Raw genomic sequence first — 24,154 nt, 5'->3', positions numbered from 1 at the left:
GGACAAGCGCTGGCTCTTCGGCTTTGAAACGGAGATGAGCACCAGCCCCTAGAGTCGGAAACGACTAGCACACATGTGCGGGGAAACCTTTACCTTTACCTTTTATACATTGTGGATTATCATTTTCAAAATATCTTCAGATTTCTGTGCAGCTGGAACAGATGGAGGCTGTAATAATCAAAAACAGTTGAAAGTCCAAGATCCTTGGAGCACATTATGTCCATTTTTATATATACTGTACTATTCAGTTTTGCATGAGGTCATTTGTCTGTTAGACTCATAAACACAGCTTCTCATCCCTCATTCCCTAGAGTGCATTTAGATTAGTGTTTTGGCATGCATTTTAAATAAAGCTTGTGCAGAACCCAACTTTTAAGAATTAATCAATTGCAATACTAGTTGTTTGACAAAATGCATAAAAGTTTTGCCGTGACCTATTTGATATTGTCCCAGACACCTCTGCACATTATGGGCAAGTCTACAAGTCTCTTGGTGTTTGGTTTGAGGATATTGTAGTTGGCTAACAAGATGCAGCCTTCTTCTCATCCCCAACATGTAGCTAAAGCCAGCTGACTTTGAATTTTTCTGAGGGTTTAGTGGAGTATGCAGTCTTCCCAACGCAAACATTTCTACAATTATGTGGTGTTTTGGCAGGATTAGAACTCACAATCTCTGGTTTGTAGTCTGGTGGCTTAACCACTGCCTATCTAGCCTGTATTGAATATGGAATACAGTACAGCCTGGCAGTTTAAGCAGAACAAATGTATGCTTGCGTAGTTTGAGCTGCCTTGTAAGATCCGTGTATCTGAATTTCTGTGGGAGCTGTTTATCTTATACAAGGCAACATAGTTGAAAACTGTGAAAAACATAAAGGATTAATTATTTGTTAATCTCAAATTGTAGTTTAAATGAGATAAAATAAACAATTTTGTTCTATGTTGAGGTCATGTGTATTTTCTAATCCATGTTACTAAGCATATTGTGGAACTTCAAAATGGTTGCAACTCTTAAGATCTTCTGGTGACAAGAATGTACTGAAAGAATATGAGGGACTACAACTGTCCTGTTTGTCAGCACACAGCATAATTTAATAGTATGAAGCTATTGGCTACAGTGCAATCTTACACACATTTACAATTGTACTGCAAACTTGGTTTCCTCATAATGCTAGTTTTACATGTCAAAAAACAGAAAAGCCCAGTGGATATGGCTAGAGAAAGGAACATTTTCCTTCTGTTTGTTCTGCATAAGAAGTACATTTGGAAATATCGGTAATATTTGTATTTATAGCTCTGAACGCAGGTGTCTTTTATATACCCATAGCAAAATCACGTGTAATGTTGCCTTAAGTATATTTTCTTAAACGAACTGAGCAGAATTCACATGCTAAACTAAAATGTAAGTGGCTAGTTTGTGACTGAGGACTGTAATTTAGATATAGCCGTTACGGTTCCTTTTAGGTTCAGAGGGTTGATGAAACCCATATAATTGGGTTAATTCAATCAGTTATGCATTAATGTGTCTATAAGCCCAAGCCTGGAATCGTTGACCTTTCAGGTTTTCAGCAAACTGGGTCTTTTACTTTGTTTTATTTAAGACAATGCACTTTAAGGAGGAAAGAAGGGAAATGAATGTCATATCTTCTCAAGTCTTTTTTTTTTTAAAAAAAACACACTTTCGCTGAACACATTCTGAGGGAAGAGATTGCCTCGGGAAACAAGACTTCATCGCCTTATTTCTCTGTTTCGTGATGCCTGCTGGGAATTGTGGTCTTTCTTTTTGCCAAGGACCGGTTCTTCTCACAGACGGGGAGTTCAGCCTTCAGTTCCCAAGATCCTCTGCGAGAGCTGGCGGCGTCTAGTTCTGTTTCCCGGATGTCGCTTTCGCCGGAAGAGAAGCGAGTTTCTGTGGGGGCCGGCCATCTTGTGTGGGCAGCAAAGAAGCACGTAGGGGGTGGGCCGGGGCCTGGGCAGCATCGGAGGAGGATCCCACCCAAAGGGGTCCATCATGCCCGGACACCTGCAGGAAGGCTTCGGTTGCGTCGTCACCAACCGCTTTGACCAGCTCTTGGACGACGAATCCGACCCTTTCGAGGTGATCCAGGCGGCCGAGAGCCGCAAGAAAGAGAGCACCGGTGGGGGCGGCGGCGGCGGCGGCCACCAAGGCAGCCGCGGAGGCGGGCCGGCGGCCCAAGCTAATTCATCCTCAGGCGGCGGCGGCGGCGGCGGCGGCGGCGGCGGCTCGGGTCAGGTGGGCTCCGGCGGAGGGAGCGGCAGCGCGGCGAAGCAGCTGCGCAGGGAATCTCAGAAGGAGCGCAGGAACCCGCTGCCGCCCTTCGCCTCTTCGACCGGGCCCGGAGGCGCTGGGGACCGGAGAGAGGATGGAGGCGGGCAGCCTGGCTCCGCGCCTCTCAGGAAGGAAGGTGAGTGGCGGGCCGCTCTCCTCTTCTGCGGGAGGCGGCGGCGGGGAGAGACGACTAGGGCTCCCCACAAGGTCAGCCTTTCTATCGGGCGGGCGGAGAGAAGCAGCCGAGCCTTCCCCACCCGTCAGGAGCAGGTCTTTCCCCTCCCCCCAGCCCCCCTTCCACCTAGCACAGGGGTCGGCAACCTTGGCTCTTTTATGACTCGCGGACTTCAATTCCCAGAATTCCTGAGCCAGCTATGCTGGCTCAGGAATTCTGGGAGTTGAAGTCCGCGAGTCATAAAAGAGCCAAGGTTGCCGACCCCTGACCTAGCACGTGGTGCTGGAGCGGGTCCCCCTCCCCTCTTTTTTTCCCGCTTGTCTGGCCGGAGGCAGAGAGGTGCCCGTCTCCCTCACGTGGAGGGCATGGCGAGCTTGCCTGCCTGCTTGCTTGCCCCGAGCTCCACCCTGTCCAGAACGGCCCCCCCCCTTCGTGTTGACCGGCCGTCGTGGGAAGCGCGCGCCTGGTGCAAGCCGCGCGAGCTCATTAGGCGAGCCTTCCACGTTCGCTGCTCGCGGGGGACGCAGCAGCAGCAGCAGCAGCCTTGCCGGAGGAGGGGGGCAGGGTGGGTGGGCGCGCGCGCGCCGACCTGAGTTTGGGTTTCTCCTCGCGGTGGGATGGCCCCGGCCAGGCCTGTGGAAAAAGGCTCGGGGGAGGCTGGGAGGCCCTTTCCAGTCTTGGAATGGTGGCTTGAGAAATGGAGGGCGATTCTGGCCCCCTTTCAAGTTTAGTCATCCTGCCGGTGACCCCCGTAGAAGAAGAAGGAAGAAGAAGAAGAGGCGGCGGCGGGGGCGACAACCCCGCTGGACACGGGTTTGGGGAGGAACGGAGTTTGAGTCTCGTTTGTACCTGGGCCACGTGCATTTATCTCCCGCATGTTGCTGGGCTGGTCGTTTTTTTTTTTTTTTGATTTCGGTTGTCTGCTGCCGCCTACTTAAAGAGGCTGAACGAATAAGACAAAATGGAACTGCTGAGGTGAAATGACTGACTTGACTGCCTCGGATTCTGGACTTGTAACTTGTTTTTTTTTTTAAAAAAAAAAGATTTTCCACGTTGCTGGCTTTTTTTTTTTAATTTATTTCTCCCGTCAAAGGTGATTGAATCTATGGTTTGTTTTCCTGATTTGACTGTGTCCATAGAATTGGGGCTTATTTTTAAGGTTGAAAGGCTGGGGAATCTGTGGACCGTTGTTTAAACATCTGGCAACAGTGTGTAAAATTGGACTAAAAAGTGTTAAATTTCACCGTGCTTTTTACTTGATAAAATACTTCTTTAAAGGAAATAAAAGGTGCTCTTTGAGAATATTAAATAGTGCTAATTATATGGTTTTAGCCTTACTTTCTGCAGGAGACTGAAGCATGGTAGTATTTCTAATGGCACCCTGCTACACCAAAAAATGTTTTGCTTATAATATATGTTAAATGATCTTAAAGATTATTTAATAGTTATCAGTCAAGTGTCCTGTGTAATGGAGCACAATTCTCAAAACCAGTCAACCTGCACTGGCAGTTGCAGAAAAGAAAGTTAGATTAGGACAGGCAATAGGAGTAGGAGGTGATTATGAGATTAGTAATTGAAATATATTGTTCTTAAATTTATTTAACAGTCTTGTATACTCCAGAGAATATTTAAATATTCAGATAGTAAAAATATTCTTCTTGAATAAAACGGTTATTAAAATACTAAACCAAGATTTGTAATGTTTTAAACTTTAATCTGGGTGTTTTTCAATGGTTATAGAAATTTGCCAGAAGCAATTTTTTTTGTAGTTCTCTGATAATATTTGAATATGAAATTGGCTACAAGACAGACAATTACAAAAGGCTCAGTTTTCAGCATATCTTTACTGCCATCTACTGGCTGTCAGGATTTTTGCAGCTATGTTGGATAGCTGTACATTCTGCTTGAAAATTTTCATGAGTAAGACATTTAATTTTGAAAAGTTGGGCTGATAACTTTGCAACAATGTGGCAGTTCAACATTAGCACTTCTGTAATTGCCTTGATTTAACATTGCTTGGAGTTTCTGCTTGTAATTTGAAGAAATAAAAGTATGTTTGTGTTTTTATCTAGATTTTTATAGAAACTCCATATACTTATGGAGATGTCTATTTTTGGAGAATTTTGGGTCAGTCTGTATAAACTTTTGAGGAATTTTTTATACAGAACTGATCTGTTTGAATCCCACTTGTTTTTAAAAGTTTGGATTATATGTTCTTTCAAAGCTTTGCCTATTTTCACATATGATAGTCTGATAGAAACCCATTTTATGACATTCCATTTTTACTTTGACAGTAACTAGTAAAAAGATTATGTTACAAAAGCTGCCTTGGTTAGATAAAAGTATACATAATGGGGACAGTCCTTATGCAGTTGGGTGAAATATAAATAGCACCTAAATAATTTCAGAAAAGATTTTTTAAAAAGAATTAGTTTTTTTTCTTTGTATATATCATCTTATAGACATCTCCAAATGGTAGAGAAGGCAAAGGACAGGCTTACATGCTGAATTCTATGGTAACTTTAAAGATGGTAGAATAGTGGCAATATATGAATGAAGAAAAATAAATCATCTTATTTTCATAATGGGTTGTATGTAAGGTTGTATACAGATACTTTGCATATATTTCTATATGAAAATTGCAGCATAATTTCTAGGCATTGTAGAAAAGAGTAGGATATTAATGGTAATATTATTTGTAATATAGTAAGTAGGTTCTGCTTACAAGCATCAAATCTATCCAATTTAATATAGATTCAATAACCTTACATGGCTCTATAAAAATTCAGTAATGATTGTTCATTAGATGAGCTATTCTAATTGAATCAGAATGCAACTATAATTTAGGCACTTGAAAGAGAAATGTTCATTTACATGAAGTTTATTTCACCTGCATATTTTTTTTATCCAATGATTGGGATTGTTCTAAACATTATTGAAAAAGTTTGGTGTATATCCAGATTTTGAGGTACCTGTTACATATGATTGGATGTGCATGATGCAGTTTACAAATGTCTAATAAGTGTTCATTAAATCTAAAATGCTCAGTTGAGCTGCATGGAAATGGTTTCCTTTATACCATCCAATAGAATATCTTTATATTACTAGCAGATATACAATATATACAAGGGACGCGGTGGCTCAGTGGGTTAGGACGCTGAGCTTGTCGATCAGAAGGTCGGCAGTTTGGCGGGTCGAATCCCGAGTGCTGCGTAACAGAGTGAGCACCTGTTACTCATCCCAGCTTCTGCCAACCTAGCAGTTCAAAAGCACGTAAAAATGCAAGTAGAAAAATAGGGACCACTACGGTGGGAAGGTAACAGAGTTCCGTGCGCCTTTGGCGTCTAGTCATGCCGGCCACATGACCACGGAGACATCCTCGGACAAGCGCTGGCTCTTCGGCTTTGAAACAGAGATGAGCACCGGCCCCTAGAGTCGGAAACGACTAGCACGCATGTGCGGGGGAACCTTTACCTTTACCTTTATACAATATATGGCAACACCATTAATAATAGGAAAGTCAAAAATACTATTTTGCTTTTATTCTGTACAACAGTTGCAGCAGTGAAAATTATAGGTTTGGCCTTGGATCCAGACTAAATTAATTCAATTTTAATCCAGCTGAGATAAAAGATAAGTTATGTCTGAAACATTAGTCAGGAACTAAAGCAAAAAGGTAACATAGTCCTTCAGAAAACTAGTATGCCTTGGCAAGGCAACTAAGAAATGCTTTCCAATTTCTTTGGATTCAAAGTGGCAAGAGAAAAGTAAACTTGGCCTGATTAAAAGTGAGGGGAAAGCCAAGGAATACTTCACACATAATGGTGACTAGATAGGTGTGAAGTTCAGTGTCAAGCATTCACTGGCGCCCTTTAATCAGAAGTAATAAATAGTATGTAGCTTCAGGACTTGGCTTGGTCTGAAATGCAGGCTTACCATATTAAAAGATATAGTCACTAATGATATCCCTGTTTCGGATTCTGGGATTCTTGGACATTTCTCTTTCAACACATCCTGTTGTGCCTCTGAGTATTAGGCATGGCTAATAGTTTTCATAAGCAATATTTTACTGATATTTCTTGTTCTCCTTCTAGCAACTTAGAATTGTTTTATATTGTGATATATGTGACAGTTTTAGAACTCCTTGGTTTAGCATTCAGCAGAACTTTTGAATCCAATTCATAATATATGAGTGGATTTATAGCCCATAATATTTTGCCAACGATAGTATTATTTGAAGCCACCATTGTTCTCAGGAAGAGGAAAAGCCAACTTTTAATATAAAAATCATTTCTGTTTCTTTGTTTGAATGAAACTTTGGCACTGTTAGCCAATTGGTTTCAAGCAGTGTGGCGGAATTATTGTGAAGGAATTACTGGCACTCTTGACAGCTCCCAGGCAAAGAATAAAATATATTGCATGCTGAGACCTAGTGCTTTCAGTTGCAGAATGTTGCATGTTGGGAGGGGATTACTGTAGCAGATTAGTGCATTACTACAGAGATAATTATTTCTATGAAGTCATATTTCCAGCTTCGTTATCACTTATAAGTGAACATCTACTTTCTGTTATAACGAACTTGATAAGTATTAAAGCAGAGGAAGAAATGGTGGCTCTCCCACTTCCTAATTGTAACTTATTCTCCACATCCTATAAAGATTTCTGAAATAGAAATTATTGATCAGATTAACTTAATTAAATCTCACTATTTTCTTAAATAAGGAAAAAATATTCTGGAATTAGACTGATCTCTCCCAAAATAAATCTTTTGCAAACTATTCCAGTATGCAAGACTGCAATTAGGGAAACAAGTAACTTGATTGTTTCACTAAAGAATACTACTTGTGAATTTTATTTAATGGAAACAAGAATGAATATTTTAATAAATATTGTTTCATATGTGTACGAGATTAATTTCAGCTTTTCCAGCTTGTAGCTTGAAGGATTATAAATACCTGTAGAGCTAGTTGACCACAATTCCTATAAGATAATAACTGTAAGAACTGCTAACAAAATCAGCTATACAATACAGTCTTCTATCAGAAAACTATTGTTTATTACATGTTAATAATACCTATATGTTAAAAGAATACCAGTTGCTTGGTGGAGATCAGTAAATAATTGACTGATGCAGATTCCCTTCTATTTTAGGGATAAGACGAATTGGCAGAAGGCCTGATCAGCAACAGCCTCAGGGAGAGGGCAAGCCTATTGAGAGGAGGCAGGAGAGACGGCCTCCTCGTGAACGACGATTTGATAAACCTGCCGAAGAAAAGGGTGAAGGAGGAGAATTTTCTGTTGATAAGTAAGGATTGTGCATTTTAAGATTGTTTAGAGGGGACGGTTGTGTGTTAGGATAATCAACATATTAACTTACTGATGAATGTAATTCAAAGTAACTTAATTAGGAAGCACAGAACATTTGCTTTTAGAAAAACAGGTTTCTTCATACATTTTAATTAAAATATTGTGAGTCACTTAATTTCAAGTAGACTGTGACAATACTTTTTAAAGCATATTAACAGTTTAAAGAGCCTCACATAGTCCCTATTCTATTTCTGCTTTTATAATAGACCCATTATTGATCGTCCTATGCGTGGTCGTGGTGGTCTTGGAAGAGGTGGTCGTGGTGGAAGAGGACGTGGAATGGGCAGAGGAGATGGCTTTGACTCTAGAGGCAAACGTGAATTTGATAGGCATAGTGGAAGCGACAGATCGTAAGTCTTAAAAACTCTGTGGCTTCTCTTTCAAAATATATTCTATACAAATATTTTGCAAATTTGCCTTTGAATTTCTGTATCCCAGCACTATTGTGTTAACTCAGTTTTGTTAGTTCTCATTCACATTTCAGTGGTCTAAAGCACGAAGACAAGCGTGGTGGGAGTGGATCACACAACTGGGGAACTGTCAAAGATGAACTGACGTTAGTATTTTATTTTAAGCTTATATTTAGAATAAATTCTAAGCAAAATTATACATAGCTTTAAGATTACAAGATGACATAATGAAAATACAGAAATTATGTTTAATGTTCCACATCCTTAGCTAGAAAGCAGTAGTCACGATGAAAGGAGCATAAATCTTTTTTTGAAAACCTAATATTATGCAATAGGATAGAAATTATCATTTTGAGGCTGATGCCAACTGTATGTCTGCTAAACTTCATAATCTCACCTGTATTTTATTAGGGCATACATTTTTTAGAAAACAAAGGAATATATTTATTTGGGGAAAATTTGAACCTTGAGAAGGACCTTACAATTTTTCATAAATTTAAACTTTGTTTTGGCAAGTATGTTAGAAGTACTAATTGGAGTCAATAACTTATTTTAAACTCTATAGTGACTTGGATCAATCGCATGCGACAGAGGAAACACCAGAAGGAGAGGAACATCCCCCTGCTGACTCAGAAAATAAGTAAATATTAAATTGTCACGTTTTCTTTTATTACCTAAACAAAATTAAGTTAGTGATGATTTCTTTGTGCTGACCTTGGAATGCATGAATCTTGGGGAAAGAGATGCTGCCTAGGAAACAAGAGAAACGAGAAGGGGAGTCCCCAATGGCTTAATAGCCAAAGGAAGAAACTAGGAATGGTCTAATTCAGGGGTCTTCAAACTCGACCCTTTTATGACTTGTGGACTTCAACTCCCAGTATTCTTTAGTCAGGCACGCTGGCTGAGGAATTCTGAGAGTTGAAGTCCACAAGTCATAAAAGGGCCAGGTTTGAAGACTCCTGGACTAATTGATCAGATGGTGGTTAAAAGTTAAAAGATAGCAGTGGGAAGTTTGTACCTTTAAACTTGCAAGATTGTGTTGATGTAGCTTTTGACTTTGGTTGTTGGAAGCCAGCATTGAAGATTGCAAATGGTGATTATGTGACCGTAGAATGCTGTGATGTTAAGTGCAGACCAGTTGCAAGAACCATAACTGAGGATCGCTTTTAAGTCCCTCTCAGTCAGCACCATTGTAACTCCCAAAGGTTATTGAATAAGTAGTTGTAAAATGGGGACTATCTGTATTTAAACTGTCTTATATAAGTTGATCATATCTAGTGTTTTTGACGTTTACGTTGGGGGGAAAAATAGAACCCTCATTTATGGTACAGACCTATTTCAGGGTGACAATCCCATATGGCAGCAAACAACCAAAACACAACTCTCCATTTCTAAGTAAGCAATAAAAAGATTCATTAAGCACGAATACTACTGTTTTAATATGTGAAGAATCAAGGAAAAAGAGTCTGAAAATGCATTTCTAAGTGGCTGAAGAGGGGAAAAATAGTGTTGCCACTATCCTAAACAGGTTGTTCACTCTGCTGTATATGTATTACAATTATGTGTGCTATAATCAGTTCCCAAAATGTCCGTGAGTAGCATTTAAATTGATGAGCAGATAATCTTGACCTATGACCATTTGTTCTGCGACCACCCAAAGCTATCGTACCACTGAACAAATGTTTATAACTGCTCCTTGGAGTTCCAGCTGTATTGACACCCCACGGCCACGTGATTATGATCTGCGCACTTGCAACCAGCTCACACTTACAACCAATTGCAGGCCCTGTGACCGTGTGATCACCATTTGCAATCTTCCCTGCCTGTCAGAAAGAAAATGGGGAAGCCAGCAGGGAAGCTGCCAGGTTGCTGGAGTAAATCTCCTCCGCCTGCGGACCTTTCCCCATCCTCTCTGTGCTGTGCCTCCCTGGCAGCCTTTCCTGGACCCCTTCCTCCCCTGCTCAGCAATAGCTACTTATCCCTTTGTTGGCCTGAGATTTTCTGCAGGCTTCCCCATTGATTTTGGTTATGGGGAAACTGGCAGGAAACTGCCTTGTCTAATGCCATGGCTGTTGGTTAACAAGTGGGACTGCCAGGTGATTGCTGTTGTTAAATAATGCACTGTGCTTTTACTACTACATCATTTAGCGACAGAAATTCCGGTCCTAATTGCCATAATAAGTCAAGACTACCTGTAGTTTTGACTGAAATCTTCTGCCAAATTAGAAATTGGCAGTTTTAAAAAGGGTTGTAAAACTTAGCCTTGCTACTATTGTGCATAGTCTCACTGTTTAGCGTGTCTCTGTTATTAATGTGGATGTACGTACAAATCACAAAATGCTCCACTGAAAGCAGTTTTAGTGCCCTTAATTAGTTATCGCTTTAATACATAGAAAAAAGAAGAAAACATTTAAAAAATGCAAGACATATTACATATAGAGGAAATCATTCACCTGATATTTAAATACATCATGAAATCTTATATGGAGCCAGGTCATTGGCAGAAAGTTAACACGTGCTTTTTGTTCAATATTAGTTACACTGCCTTGGATAACAAATTTCATAATCTGTAAGATTTTGTTATTAGTGGCTTTTGATGTTCATAAATCATGGAGTTATAGCAGGTACAGTGTAACAACTATTTCAGCCAAAAGGCTAGTAATGTACCATACTTTGGCTTTCTATGATTTAGTGAATACTCTGTTTCAAGGGCATAGAGCAGAAATTAGTACACATAAAATGGGAAGAACTTGGGGTGTGTCTGTGTCTGTGTGAATAAAATATACCTCTACTTCAAAAGAATACTTATTTCTGGACTTGTATATAAAGGATTTAATGGAAATTAAGAATGATTGTGGGCAATTCTTCAATTTGTACTTCAATAGTATGGAACTTCTAGTTTGTAGCTAATGGTCAGCACTGTATTTATCTGTAATGAGTAAATCAGGATGCTACATATCAAGCATTCCAAGAGAATATCTGTAGCTCAGGATTGAACTGTGGAGTCCTTGGTGCTCTCTAAGCTTGGTTGTTTGCTTGCAGTCATTTTATTACTCAATGCACTAGTTGGGTAATGAAATATTTGCAAGCAAACAACCAAGCTCAGAAAACACCAAAGTCTCCATAGTATCAACCATTGTTTTTGAACTTGAAAGGTATGGCTGATAATAAAATTGAAAGTAATAGCAACATTTCATCATCAGAATAAAATTTTGTGGTAAAAATATATTCAGGCTGTATGTGCTGTTTTTAGGTGTTTTTCAATTTTTTTTCTTGTGTTTCGATTTCACCCCTTAGAAACTCTTGTGTTTGTGTTAAGTGCTTGACATTCATATTTATCATAGGGAAAATGAAGTAGAAGAAGTTAAGGAAGAAGGTCCTAAAGAAATGACTCTTGATGAATGGAAAGCTATTCAGAATAAGGATCGTGCAAAAGTCGAATTCAACATCCGTAAACCAAATGAAGGTGCTGATGGACAATGGAAAAAAGGCTTTGTTCTGCACAAGTCAAAGAGTGAGGAGGTAGGTACAAATTATTTTTATTGTATATTTATACATATAAGAATAATTGGCTTAAGACAATGTAGCCATATATTTTCTAAATCTGATTTCAGAAAGAACAGATATTTGGTTAACTATTGTCCATTTTACTTTGAAACACAATTTTGTATCTTTTGCAGTTGAAAAATTAAAAAACCCAATGAACAAAATCTTGCATTGTAATACTCCAGTGTTTAGCCTTGTGTGTAGCCCTCATAGACTTTCTAAAAAAATCATTTTGGGCTCGATTATGGTCATAAGTCAAGCACTACTCGTATCTTGCATCCTGGGCTTTTGCCTGGTTAATTGTAGAATAGTTTCTCATGTATACATATTCACATGTGGGAGTCATTATCTTCCTTTTGTTTTTATTCCTTGCCCATTGACGTACAACTTGCTTCAGACAAAGGGGATGACAGAAATGCAGGGGAGTCAGCTGGAGTCTAATGAGGTACTTTATGGCTTATCTTTACCTAATGGATAAGGAACTCTCTATGTTCAAATTTGAAGATATTTTTAAAGAAAACCATTGAAAATGTTAATAAAGCTCTTGATGAATTCATTAATACCTTTTTTGTAACTAGTTTGATTGCTGACCAATCAGGATTTGTTCCTTTTTGTGCCAGCCTGCTTGCCCACAAGTTCAAATAATGTTAGTTTCTCAAGCCCATATTTTTATCATGATGACTGTATACATCCATGGCAATACTCCGATTCTCTAATTTTTTTTCCTGAAGAACAAAATTCTGACGGGATTTCAGTATTTGATTCCAGTTATTGGTAGGTTGATCTATGTTCCTTTTTCATTATTAGATGTATTCAGTAATAGCTGCTAAGGAATAGTACTAGGTAACATTGTCACAGCATCTGCTTTTCCTGTTCAAGTAGTTTGCTGTGGCTTATGTAGCTGAAACCATTTCAACCCAATGCATATTGCCAGACTGTGTTCTCCCATTCACAGAATAGGATGCTTCAAGTTCTAAATGATACTGTTATTGGACAAGGGATAATAGCGGTTTTTGCACTCCTCTGATTATAAGGCTCCCATTTTATTTGAATTTTAACTGTATAATTTTCTTGGTTATGGTTTGCTTGTATATTATGTATATATAAATGTGCTCTGGGCAATCTCATCATAGTGCGCTGGAATGGGATTTTGCCCAGAAGTATGGACAAGATGGTTTCCATCAAGTCAACTATTTTAAAGTATGCTTGGTATCAGTTGATATTGAGATCTGGCATTTTCTTTTAACTATGTTTGATCTCTAGAAGATAGGACAATTTTTAATCAAGTGTATAGTTTTTTGTGTTCTGATTCATTTGCTTTATAGCTAGGTAATTGAATCTTCTCTGCAAATCCAGAGCTCTAGGCTGGAGTTCTGGCATAATATTTCAGAGTATAATAATTATAGGGTTTCATAACTTCACCTGTTAAAAATGCAGTTTTGACACACAGTTTTGTGTACATTCAAATGTGGTTCACGTTCCATTCTAATGTTGATTTGTCTGGTTTGCAGCCTACTAGTGTAAGTAATATGAATGAAGTGCTATATAATTTTAAGCCATACCAGTTAAACCTGAATTACTTGATTTTGTTATAGACTCATGCTGAGGAGTCTGTAATGGATCACCATTTCCGCAAGCCAGCAAATGATATCACGTCCCAACTGGAGATCAATTTTGGGGATCTTGGTCGTCCTGGGCGTGGTGGTAGAGGTGGAAGAGGTGGTCGTGGACGTGGGGGAAGGGCTAACCGTGGAAGCAGAACTGACAAGGTAATAACTGATTTCAATGAATGAAATGTCAACTTACTGAGGCCAATGTTTTATGGAACTGAAGTGCTTCTAAAATGGTGCACAACGTTGCAAGTCTAGCTTTGCACAACTTTGTAAAAACAAAGTTATATCTGAAGGAGTAAGAAGCTACTTTTGGGCAGATGATTATGTAATAGTTTTATGACTGAAATGTCAAATACATTACCTTTTCCTCAGTTTCGCTTAAGAGATTGGAATAGGGTATGAGAACTCGATAACTCCTTAAGTGCTAGAGGGCTTAATTATTTCTTTTCCACTTAAGTTGCAGCCGACACCCCTTCCTCCAAAATTGTAGCAAGAGGAGGGAGGAAGTTAAGCCCTTTTGCATGCACTAAAGCTGCTTCTTTTTTTTATATTTCCATGATATGTATTACATGATCTCAGAGTTACAGATAACAGTACTTTCTTTCAAATATAAATTTTCTCATTCATGAAATTAATTTCTTTATTCCATTCGGTTATGCATTCTTTGAAATTAAAAAAAAATGTTATCGCAGATAACAATAAAATGTCTTAGTTCCAGATTTGTATATCCCAAGCAGGAAAGAGATTATGTTACATTGTATGCATTTTTCTCTTTGTTTCTTCTTAATTTTGGGTTTGGGTTTCAAATCTGCGCCAGAATTTCCACTAGCTATTCAGAGCAATTTGAGATTTGGGGGATGGAAGATGGGCACTGCATTGAAAAAGTGCCAACTACCCTGATTTCATCAACAAACAAGTGTTTAATGTTCTCACTTCAGCAACATATATACTAACAAAAGAATGCTTAATAAATAATTGTGCTTGTTCTCTTTTAGCTGGTTAAAGAGTTTGATGTGATCCACACACCCAACCAGGTTGGTGGCTTGATAATTTTATAACATCTTATGAGTACAGTAATGCTAGGGCTAGTGCTCTTCCTACATTTCCTTCCCTCGAGTATAGTGTATTCTTTTAAGCAGCAAATCATTTTGAGATCTCTGCTCCTCTGACTTTGGAATTATTTTGCCAAGGATTCTTTTACTATCCCTTGTGACTAATCTTCACAGAGTTGAAGTATGTATCACTGCACCTTGTAATGTTAAGTGTCAACGTTTTAGTTAAATGCTACATTCTTTCTGTCTCCTGCCCTTCATCTTCATTAATCATAGTCTCTTGTTATTTTGAGGGTCAAGAAAACCTTTTCTTTATGTAGGTCATTCACACTGTGATAATTTTATACCCATGTATACCCATGGTTGGTTAACCCTTGCAACTGTTTACGATAGCAAAATGGGTACTTGATGATTTCCCCTATAGAAAGGATATTGCATAGAACAGACACCATTACTAAAAGGGGATTATGTTAATAAGTAATTCACGTACAGCAATATGTGCAACTTACTTGTGTAACTTTACTACTTTCTGTATGTTTTGTTTGTTATACATATTCAAATGTCTTAAATACTAGAGCTAAAGAAAGTGCTATATTTACTATCAGAATGATGGACCCCCTTTTTCCTTTCAGTCAAGTGCTTCTGCTCCTGATGTTGATGATCCAGAAGCTTTCCCGGCTTTGTCCTAAACTGGATGCCCTAAGCCAACCCTGCCTCTTGTTGGGCCCTTCTCTACAAGGCTTGCATGCTTAAGGATCCTAAAACCAACTTAAGATATTAAAACGGGGACTCTCATTCATGCCATTCACACCTGAAGACTGAATTTTACCTGTTTTGAAATGAACTTCTCTTGCTACACAGAAGCAACAATATGGTAGTCAGTTTTGTATTTAGAAATGTAATGGTAGCAGGGATGTTTTCATAATTTTTTTCAGAAATTATGCATTCTTCATGGATACTTTTTTGTATTGCTGCTTGAAAATATGCGTTTCCAAACTTGAAATATAGGTGTGAACAGTGTGTACCAGTTAAAGCTTTCACTTCATTTATTTTATTTTTTTTAAAATTAGGGTTAGATGTGCTTTCCCTAAACTACAAACAATTATAACTCTTGCACACTATATTTCTTTTAATACTGCTTAGCAGATGGTTTTCAGTCCACGGTCAGCTGGGATATGTATAAAAATAATATGGAAACTTGTTAGTACTGTGTGGAAAACTAACTTCTGGAGTATTTTGAGTTTTTAATACTTAAGTCAAACTTGGAAAGTCCATTTTCTTCTATCTTTGCTAGTTTGTGTATTCAAAATCTTTATACAAAATTGATATCAGATACTTGAAAAATAATCAAAGCACATTGGTTTATATTCTCAATGCCTGCTTGTGAATCCAGCAGCTCCGGTTGGATAATTGGCCTATGCCATTTTTTAACAAAAACAATCCATGTTGCACCTCTCATTCACCCTTTCTTCAAGAAAACTAGTTGTCTGTTTGGTAAACGTTGTTAAAACTTGTTAATATTGTTGCTACCAAAAATATTCTGTAGAGTGGAGCAACTTTTTTTCAAGACATGGAAGCTTGGGAACACAGTGGTATCTTATTTCTTAATACAGTTGGTTTAAACTACAGTTGATACACTGTGGCAGTGCTATAAATCTACATTAAAATGCATCCTCTTGGGTGCATCTAAACACTGTTCCACTAGCATGCAACCCTGATTCTGAAGAAGAAACCAAAGGGCACTGTATACTTCTTGGGAAAAGGATTATTTGACTTGTTTAAATTGGAGAACCGAGACCATGAAAGTGGGACAGCAGTAGTCTGCGTGGGACAGAAACCAAACCTCACCACCCAATTGAAATCTGGATCTTGCTCTATGGCTTCAGCTTTTGGCCTTGCCTAGCTGAGAAGTGAATGTTTTATTTTTTGATGTGGGGGGTGATTGTAAGCTCTCCTTTCCACTGTAGAATTTTCTTAATATTTTAACTTAATCCCTGTGAACGAGAATGTTACCACTTTCAAAACATGAAAGGACTTGAGCAAATAATAAAAAAGGACTACTTTGCCTTTCTGTCTACAACACTTGTTAGGAGATCAGAACTGAAATATCCATTTATTTCAAGGTTTTGCTGAGTATCTAGTACAATTGGTGGGTTTCTTAAGGAATTGGAAATAATATCCCTTTTTAAAAAAACAACCATGGAAGGTGGGCAAAAAGTATTGAACTAAAGCATAAACAGTATTGAGATGGTGCATTATCTGAATAATTTTTGTGAATATTTATGTATGCAAAGGTTACTACATTGAATCCGATTCTTGATGCGTTTAAATTTCAGCATTGTGATCAGGAAGTAGGGACGGAGAAGCGGATTTTTAAATGAGTCCAGTATTTGCCATCAAGGAAGATTTTAAAGCACACACACCCTTCAACCCTCTTCCTTTCCCCAATGTATTGGTTCTTACTTCCCAATTACTGATTTTGGAGATAGTCACATTTCTTAAGTCAATAGGTGCATTGTTTTTCCCCCCCATCCAAATGCATCTCATAGCACAGATTTTTTTTTGGAAGATACTTGGTGTTGTCTGTATCCTTAAAAAAAACCAACCCAATTCTTATTTCCTGCACAAATATGCTAGTGTCCAAATACATACTTATTAAGTATGTTGCTGTTCATGAATACTCCCAATCTAACTCTTTTGACTTCCAAACTTTAATTCTGGGCAGCCATATTTGCAATGCCAGTTTGGTACTTGACGCGACATCTTCAGCTTCTAATACAGAGGCCCCCAATCTTTTGGGCACCAGGAACCGGTTCTGTGGAGAAAGGTTTTCCCACAGACCAGAGGGGGTTGGGGACCCCTGTTCTAATGTAATATAGAGTCAATCTAGAAATGCTGTTTAAAGATGGCCCATTTGCTGGCTTTTAGTAGCTGTGTACTTAACTTGTGTTGAGCTGTGAAAATGCTTTCATTAATATTGGTGCATTTTAGCAAAGTAAAGGTTTATTTTCATGCTCTTTTACAAAAGTGCTATTAAATTGGCATTGTGAATGTTTTCAGTCCCAGGCATCTTGCCAATTTTCTAGCTGAAACCATCTACATGTCTTTTTCAGGGAATGGTCCCCTTGCGGTGGAGCCATTAGCAGCTGTGAGCATAGCTTTAGCAAATAATTACTCGCGTAGTTAATTTTAATATTAGCTATTAAATGAATTGGGCTTTGTATCATTCTCTTGCTTGTTTGTGTTGCTATTGCACCATTTTTTTTAGAGCAAGCCTCCCTTAAAATGTGATACTAATTATGATTGATTTATTAAATGTTTGAGCATGAAAGTTCATCTTGTTCCAGACTACTGGCAGAAAAGTTAAAATGAATAAACTGAAAGAGCACAAGCCCTTCTAAGGTAACCCCTAAATATTAACTATATGTCTATCGTGGATATACATTTTGTTAGACAGATACTGCGTCTGATCAGATGGTTACATTTTGCCCTGAAAATTACATACTATCCTGTTGGCTTAATAAAAGCAGGACTGAGGCTTTTGGCTGTCTTGAGTGCTCAAAGTTTAGATACATATTCACTCTTGATTAAAATGCTAACTGCAAAATTACTGGTAAGAAAATTAGGGACTGTTAGTGACCTCCTACCCCCCCTAACTTTGATTTGAAATGTAATATTTCTTTTAAAATGGTGAGATCTTAATATGGTAATCTTTTATATTTTAACAAATGTGAGCTAAATGTCTTCTTGCGCAAGATTAGTTGCTTAAAGAACAGTTGCTTCATCCTTCTCTGTAATCCGGGAGAAGATTTAAAGAGTTATGAATAGCAGTGGGGAAGCATCAGAGAAAGTATCTGAAGATGAGGAGATTGCCTGCCTGCCTGCGGTTCAGGTGCATTGAATGTGAGAGAGTGCTGGTGTGGGTTTGTAACTTAATATTTACAAGTACTGTGTTTCGCCGAAAGTAAGACCTACCCCCCCAAATAAGCCTTAATTTTGGGGCGAAGCACACCTAAAAGACAAGCTTGGGTGGGGGTGGGGGGCTACCCCATGTGCCCTGCACCCACTTACCTTACAGCCAGGCCTCTCTGCCGGCCCACTTCTGTGGAGTCCCCAGGGCTGCATTTTGCAATCGGAGGCCTTTCTGGAAGGCCACTGCAGCCGAGAACTCAGCTATGGATTCAATCCATACTCGGTTCTCAGCTGCCGGTGGCCTTCTGGAAAGGCCTGCAAAATGCAGGCTGGAGCTCCATTCTCAGCTGCAGAATGAAGCTGCTCCTTCAGCCGCAGAAGAAGTGGGCCGGCTGGGCGGGGCTGTTGGTGCCCGAGGTGGAAGAGAGACATTTTTCCCACCCCACCCCCCAAAAAGACCTGGTGCCTCTTGGAGGCCCCCCCCCAAATGGGTCTTATTTTCGGGAAAACATAGTATTTGCCTCAATTTTGCAATTTCTTAAGCAAAAGGATGCATGGAATAAAAAGGTATAAGATGAAAATTGAAAGGTAAGAGGCTGAAGCTTAAGCTGTTTTTATAAACACCTCTTATTTGTAGGTGAAATGCTGTGTGAGTGAAGCTTTTTTAAAATTATCTTTTGGCTCTTTTCCATATACAATGTGGAAAAAATTAAATAGGTGGGCAGAGTGCAGGCAAACTTTTTTAAAAAATGCTTTGGAAGTGGAGAAGAAAAATTGAATCACAAATCCCATTGGGTTGGTTTGGGGGGAAAAACAGGATAATGGTGTCAACTCTTCAGAGTATCCCCTGTAATAGGTTAACAATGTTTGCAAATATTTACAAGGATCATTCTTATCCCTGTATTTTAGAAATTATCTCTGGACATTCTGTGGCCTTAATCTTGAAAAGCAAATACTAGTGCATGTTTTCTTGTCAGTTGTACAGTGCTGTATATTACAGTTGATTGTATGAAGTGCACTTAGTCTTATATACAATCTGTCCTTCAATAATGTATATGTTACCTTACATATTTTAAGATAATGGGACAGCCTGCATTTTAAGAGATTTGTCATCTGATCTCATACATACTTCCATTTTAATGAGATTTTAACTGATGCTTAAAATCACAGCTGTTTGGAATGGGCAGGTTTGTTACATAGGTTTCAATCCCACATAGAGTAAGTCTCAATAAATGCAGAATGTTTTCTTTCTGATAGATGTAGCAAAAATACAATGGGCTCTGCTCTGTTTATGCAGAAGGTTATTCCAGATTACTGCTCAATTAGAAGTTGGTTTAAAATACCACTCTACCTCCAACTGATAGAATTAATTTTAATGAAGTTATTTTGTAAGTGTCTGGTACATTTCGTAGAATTGGATGTTATGGATCAGTAGTAGTTTAAGCACAGATTTATTCCTGTGAATGCCTCATAAAATGCAAAATATATATATATGGTTGCATCTAGCTTGGCTTGGATTCACAAGTTCACAAGGTTTTCTCCATAAAAACCACAATTTTGATCATCCAGAAAAATGGCTAACATTTTCAACATTTGTATAAATGATCTTCAGGTACAATTGCCTTCTCCCATTTTGTTTTATTCCACATGTATGTTGCTCAAATCAGTAGATCCTGGATCAGTTTAGGATTGCATTTCAGCAAGTTCTGAAATCATGACTACGAATTTGTGTTTTACGAAGAGGATATACTTACAGAATTTCACAGCTACATTGACTAAACGTATCACAGTAGAAGCTACCCATATATTTTCTTTAAAATCTATGCACATTGCACAAAATACAATTAAAAAAAGCAACATTCGCTTTCTCTTTGTTAACCATTTAAATTATATCTGGCTCATTGGAGTGAATACTGCATTCTACTTGTCCAGAATATAGTTACCTTAGAATAAATTGGTTTTGGCATTTTTTAAAAATCTTAAAACATCTGTGTAGTATCCATATTGCAAAAATATATTCTGTAGTTAACATCGATGGATAAGGAACTATTCAGGACTGAATAAAATCACAATAGGTTGAACACTGAGTGACAAACACTTGTGTTTTGCAGGATTTAATATCAAAGTGGACTATGTATAATTGCATGAAATCCTCCAAAAACTTTTGACTTGCAGCTTTGAAAACAAGAGGCAGTAAAATGTATCTTCCACAAATTGTGCTGGGAAGTCTTACATCTACCTAAAAGCAGCATTTTATAAAATATTTTTACTATATACCTTGGGAGAACACTTGCCTGTTTCAAAACCTGAATATTGCTTTTACATTTAGTAAATGAATAACTAGTTCTGGCATTTATATAGAAGCAAAACTGCAAATTTCCAGCTTATTGAAAAATCCAAAGTATTGTATTGCACAGAATATAACCTGCTTAAAAAGCATACTTCTATTAAGAGGTGTGATTAAAATGTATATACATATGACCGTGGAAAAATCAGCTCCTTTCTTTTGTTGCATTGGACAACTAGCTTCTGGAAAACTACATTGATAAAAAAATTGTCAGAGTGCTTTGTACCTTTTATGAAATTTTGTACAAATTTCATAAAATTACAGTCAAATGTAGAAAACATTACTACATAGGTCTGCTATAAAACTAAGATTGAGATTAAATCTAAAGGAAGATTTTTCTTTAAAATTTAAAAGGAGTATGAGAGTAAACTGAAGCAATGTTTTTCAATTAATTAAAAGAGCTGGTTTGGTATAGTTGTTAAGGCAACAGGTGTAGTTAAGGTTACAGGCCGGAAACCAGGAGATTGACTTCTAGTCCTGCCTTAAGGCAAAAAAACTCAGCTGAGTGACCTTGGATAGTCACATTCTCTCAGCCCTTGGTAGGAGATAACGGCAAACCACTTGAAATCCTTGCCAAGAAAACTGCCAGGACCTGAGTCTCCTGAGAAAATGATTGGATGGAAGGAGGGAAGGTCCTTTTGATTTGGGAAACGAAGGAACTCTTGAGAGGAATCCGGGAGATCTTGAAAGGGTGAGGTGCAGCAAGTGCATATAAGGCAAGTAAAATGAAAGGCTCACGGAACAATTTATGGGCAAAAAGTTTGGGGGAAAAACCTTGCTATTAAAAGCGTGGGTCTTGGACTCTGGGAAGCAGCAATTAAAGATGCTACGCCATTTTGCCGAATGATCAAATATTGGAGAAACACCTGAAAATTCTGGCAGTTTCCTCTAGGAAAGCATTCAAGATCCACTGATTTAAATCCTAAGGTTCTGTAAATTATATGTCACTACAGGTGGCAACAGCTGGCCAAGGGTGCTTGGGAATCTATGCAGGATTGGACCTGTTAGTACTTGGACAGGAGACTAGTGCTGAAATACTAGTGGTGCAGGCTAGACCTAGAAGTTCAACAAAAGACAACAGTGAAACTCCTACTATTGCCAAGAAAATTTCAGGGGTCCTTGAAGTCACCAAGAGTTGAACTGAACTCTGGTTTCATTTAAAAGTTTATAATTAGAAATACATTCTAGACCAGCCGACGGTCCACCCATTTTCTGAAGGTAGAGAGTAGTAGTTTGTCCAGAAACATACTAAGGAGCTTGTGCAGTTAAGTATGTGGTCCTCTGCCACTGCCAAAACGTGGCCATTTGATCTCCAGACTCTTGTGGTACAAACTCAATACAAGGCAAGGTAGCAAGACAGGATGAACTGTTGCCTTTCAAATGATGCGGAATGGCTTTGTCTTGTTTAAATTACAGTTAGGTTTACTCTTAATATTGCAGAGGGAATACTTGCATCCCGAAAAAGAATTTGAAGCAGTTTCATCATGCTTTGGTGCAAAAGAAAAAGGTTTGGGCTTGCATTGGGCGCGCGAGTTGTGTTGGGGGTCTCCCGATACTCCCATGTTACACCTCTGCTCCGTGAGCTGCATTGGCTTCCAGTTGCCCTCCGGGTGAGATTCAAGGTGCTGGTGATGACCTATAAAGCCCTAAATGGCATGGGCCCAGATTATTTGAGGGAGCACCTGCTGCCAGCGTCAATTTCCCATCGTCCTGTGTGCTCCCACAGGGAGGGCCTCCTCAGGGTACCGCCGGTCAAGGATTGCCGACAGGCTATCCCCAGGGGGAGGGTGTTCTCTGTGGGCGCGCCAGACCTTCGGAACCGTTTACCGGTTGAGCTCCAGATGGTTCCCAACCTTCGCTCCTTCCGCCGTGATCTAAAAACTTATTTATTTGAACAAGCCGGCCTGGTCTGATGGGTTTGGGGTTTTAATATTGATTTTAATTTATTGCATCGGGCACAATTATTTAATTTTTTTTAACTTTTGTATCTTGTATTTTTGATATTTATTGCCCTGTACACCGCCCTGAGTCCTTCAGGAGAAGGGCGGTATATAAATCAAATAAAAAAATAAAAAATAAAAACTGATGAAGTTGACACGAACTGTGAAATATGTCAGGCATGTCAAACTCGCGACGTCTCGGAACTTTTCCCCATTGCCGAAAATGGGATGGGCGCGGTTTCTCCGTGATGCTCCGGCCCACGGGCCGGCAGTTTGACACCCCTGAAATATGTCATAGTAATGTTAGCCAATAGTGCCCCAAACCTGAATGAAAGTTCAGGGGATTTTCACATCACGAGATCCCTAAGAATCAACCTAAATCAAACATTAGGATGTGAACTATAATTCCGAGTGCCAACCTTTGAATTCTTCCAGTGAGATGGATTATTCTAAAACCGTTCCTCAAGTCCTCTTCTATCACTGGCAGAAGGGAGCTCCAGGAGGATTCACATTTTCAGTGTGACAAAAATGCAGTAGCTCTGCCCCATTTTCTACCACAAATGGAGATATTTATTTTTTTAAAAATGATTCAGCTTTCTAGCAAATGATGTTCCTATTTCTTCAAATGAATTCACTGATTAGCAGTTGAACCTTAAATTAGAAATAAAATGTACTTGGATAATTCAAGAACATTCTTTTCCGATTTAGAGGAAAAACTTAAGTTCAGTCCACCCCCAATAATTTCTAAAGAATGAGGAACATTAAAGTACAAGCCAGGCTCCAAAGCCTGCTCAGGAACATTGCCTTTTTTGGGGAGGGGGGGTGGGGTGGGGGCAAAAGCGTGATTTAAAATTTGGTTTCATCAGTTCAATGGTTGAACAAAAAATCATGGGTTAGAAAATGTGTCAGAAGATACTTTACAGCTCATTCCTCATCTGTTTGTATTGGGCTCTTGAACTGCTTTAATTTTGATTTTTCTAGTTTTTGGTCTTTTGGTATGGTCATAGCCGACACCACTGTGAATGAGTTTTTCCAAAGAAAGCACCAAAGGCATTCCGTTCCAAAACATGTTAAGCCTGTGCTTTAAATTAAGTGAAAAAGCGCCCTCTGTGGTATTTCAATGCTCAAATAAGCTCTCTTCACACTCTCCTGCTCCACTTCCCCTGAAAATATGGGAACATATTTTGCCACCAACATAAAATAAACTGGGAGGCTGCATTTCATATCTTCTAAGCTGGAAATATAACTGGGGTATTGTAAGTATGCAAAGGGATGTGGTGGCTCAGTGGGTTAGGATGCTGAGCTTGTCGATCAGATGGTTGGCAGTTTGGCGGGTCAAATCCCGAGTGCCGCATAACAGTGAGCGCCTGTTACTCGTCCCAGCTTCTGCCAACCTAGCAGTTTGAAAGCACGTAAAAATGCAAGTAGAAAAATAGGGACCACTACGGTGGGAAGGTAACAGCGTTCCGTGCGCCTTTGGCGTCTAGTCATGCCGGCCACATGACC

The 24,154-nt window shown here is 38.9% G+C and overlaps 1 protein-coding gene across 3 annotated transcripts in view; it reads left to right on the top strand.

Moving 5' to 3' along the window:
• Positions 1–1,886: 1,886 nt before the first annotated feature.
• The window catches only part of SERBP1 (SERPINE1 mRNA binding protein 1), a 30,768-nt gene continuing 8,500 nt past the window's right edge, over positions 1,887–24,154 (top strand). The window contains exons 1-10 of one of the 3 annotated variants that reach the window (XM_083361127.1): positions 1,887–2,422; positions 7,613–7,766; positions 8,035–8,178; positions 8,295–8,384; positions 8,804–8,878; positions 11,583–11,760; positions 12,182–12,229; positions 13,380–13,553; positions 14,393–14,431; positions 15,082–16,517. In XM_083361127.1, coding sequence (XP_083217253.1) covers positions 2,008–2,422; positions 7,613–7,766; positions 8,035–8,178; positions 8,295–8,384; positions 8,804–8,878; positions 11,583–11,760; positions 12,182–12,229; positions 13,380–13,553; positions 14,393–14,431; positions 15,082–15,138 — 1,374 coding nt within the window. In that variant the 5' untranslated portion in view covers positions 1,887–2,007 and the 3' untranslated portion in view covers positions 15,139–16,517. Of the gene's footprint in view, positions 2,423–7,612; positions 7,767–8,034; positions 8,179–8,294; positions 8,385–8,803; positions 8,879–11,582; positions 11,761–12,181; positions 12,230–13,379; positions 13,554–14,392; positions 14,432–15,081; positions 16,518–24,154 lie in introns of those variants that run through there. The other 2 variants (XR_014492309.1, XM_083361126.1) reach the window with 2 other exon arrangements.

This window comes from Vipera ursinii, assembly GCF_947247035.1.
Source record: "Vipera ursinii genome assembly, chromosome: 3".
Classification (NCBI taxonomy): Eukaryota; Metazoa; Chordata; class Lepidosauria; order Squamata; family Viperidae; genus Vipera; species Vipera ursinii.
Note: the sequence above shows the minus strand (reverse complement) of the source record. Positions and strands in the feature narration are given on the sequence as shown.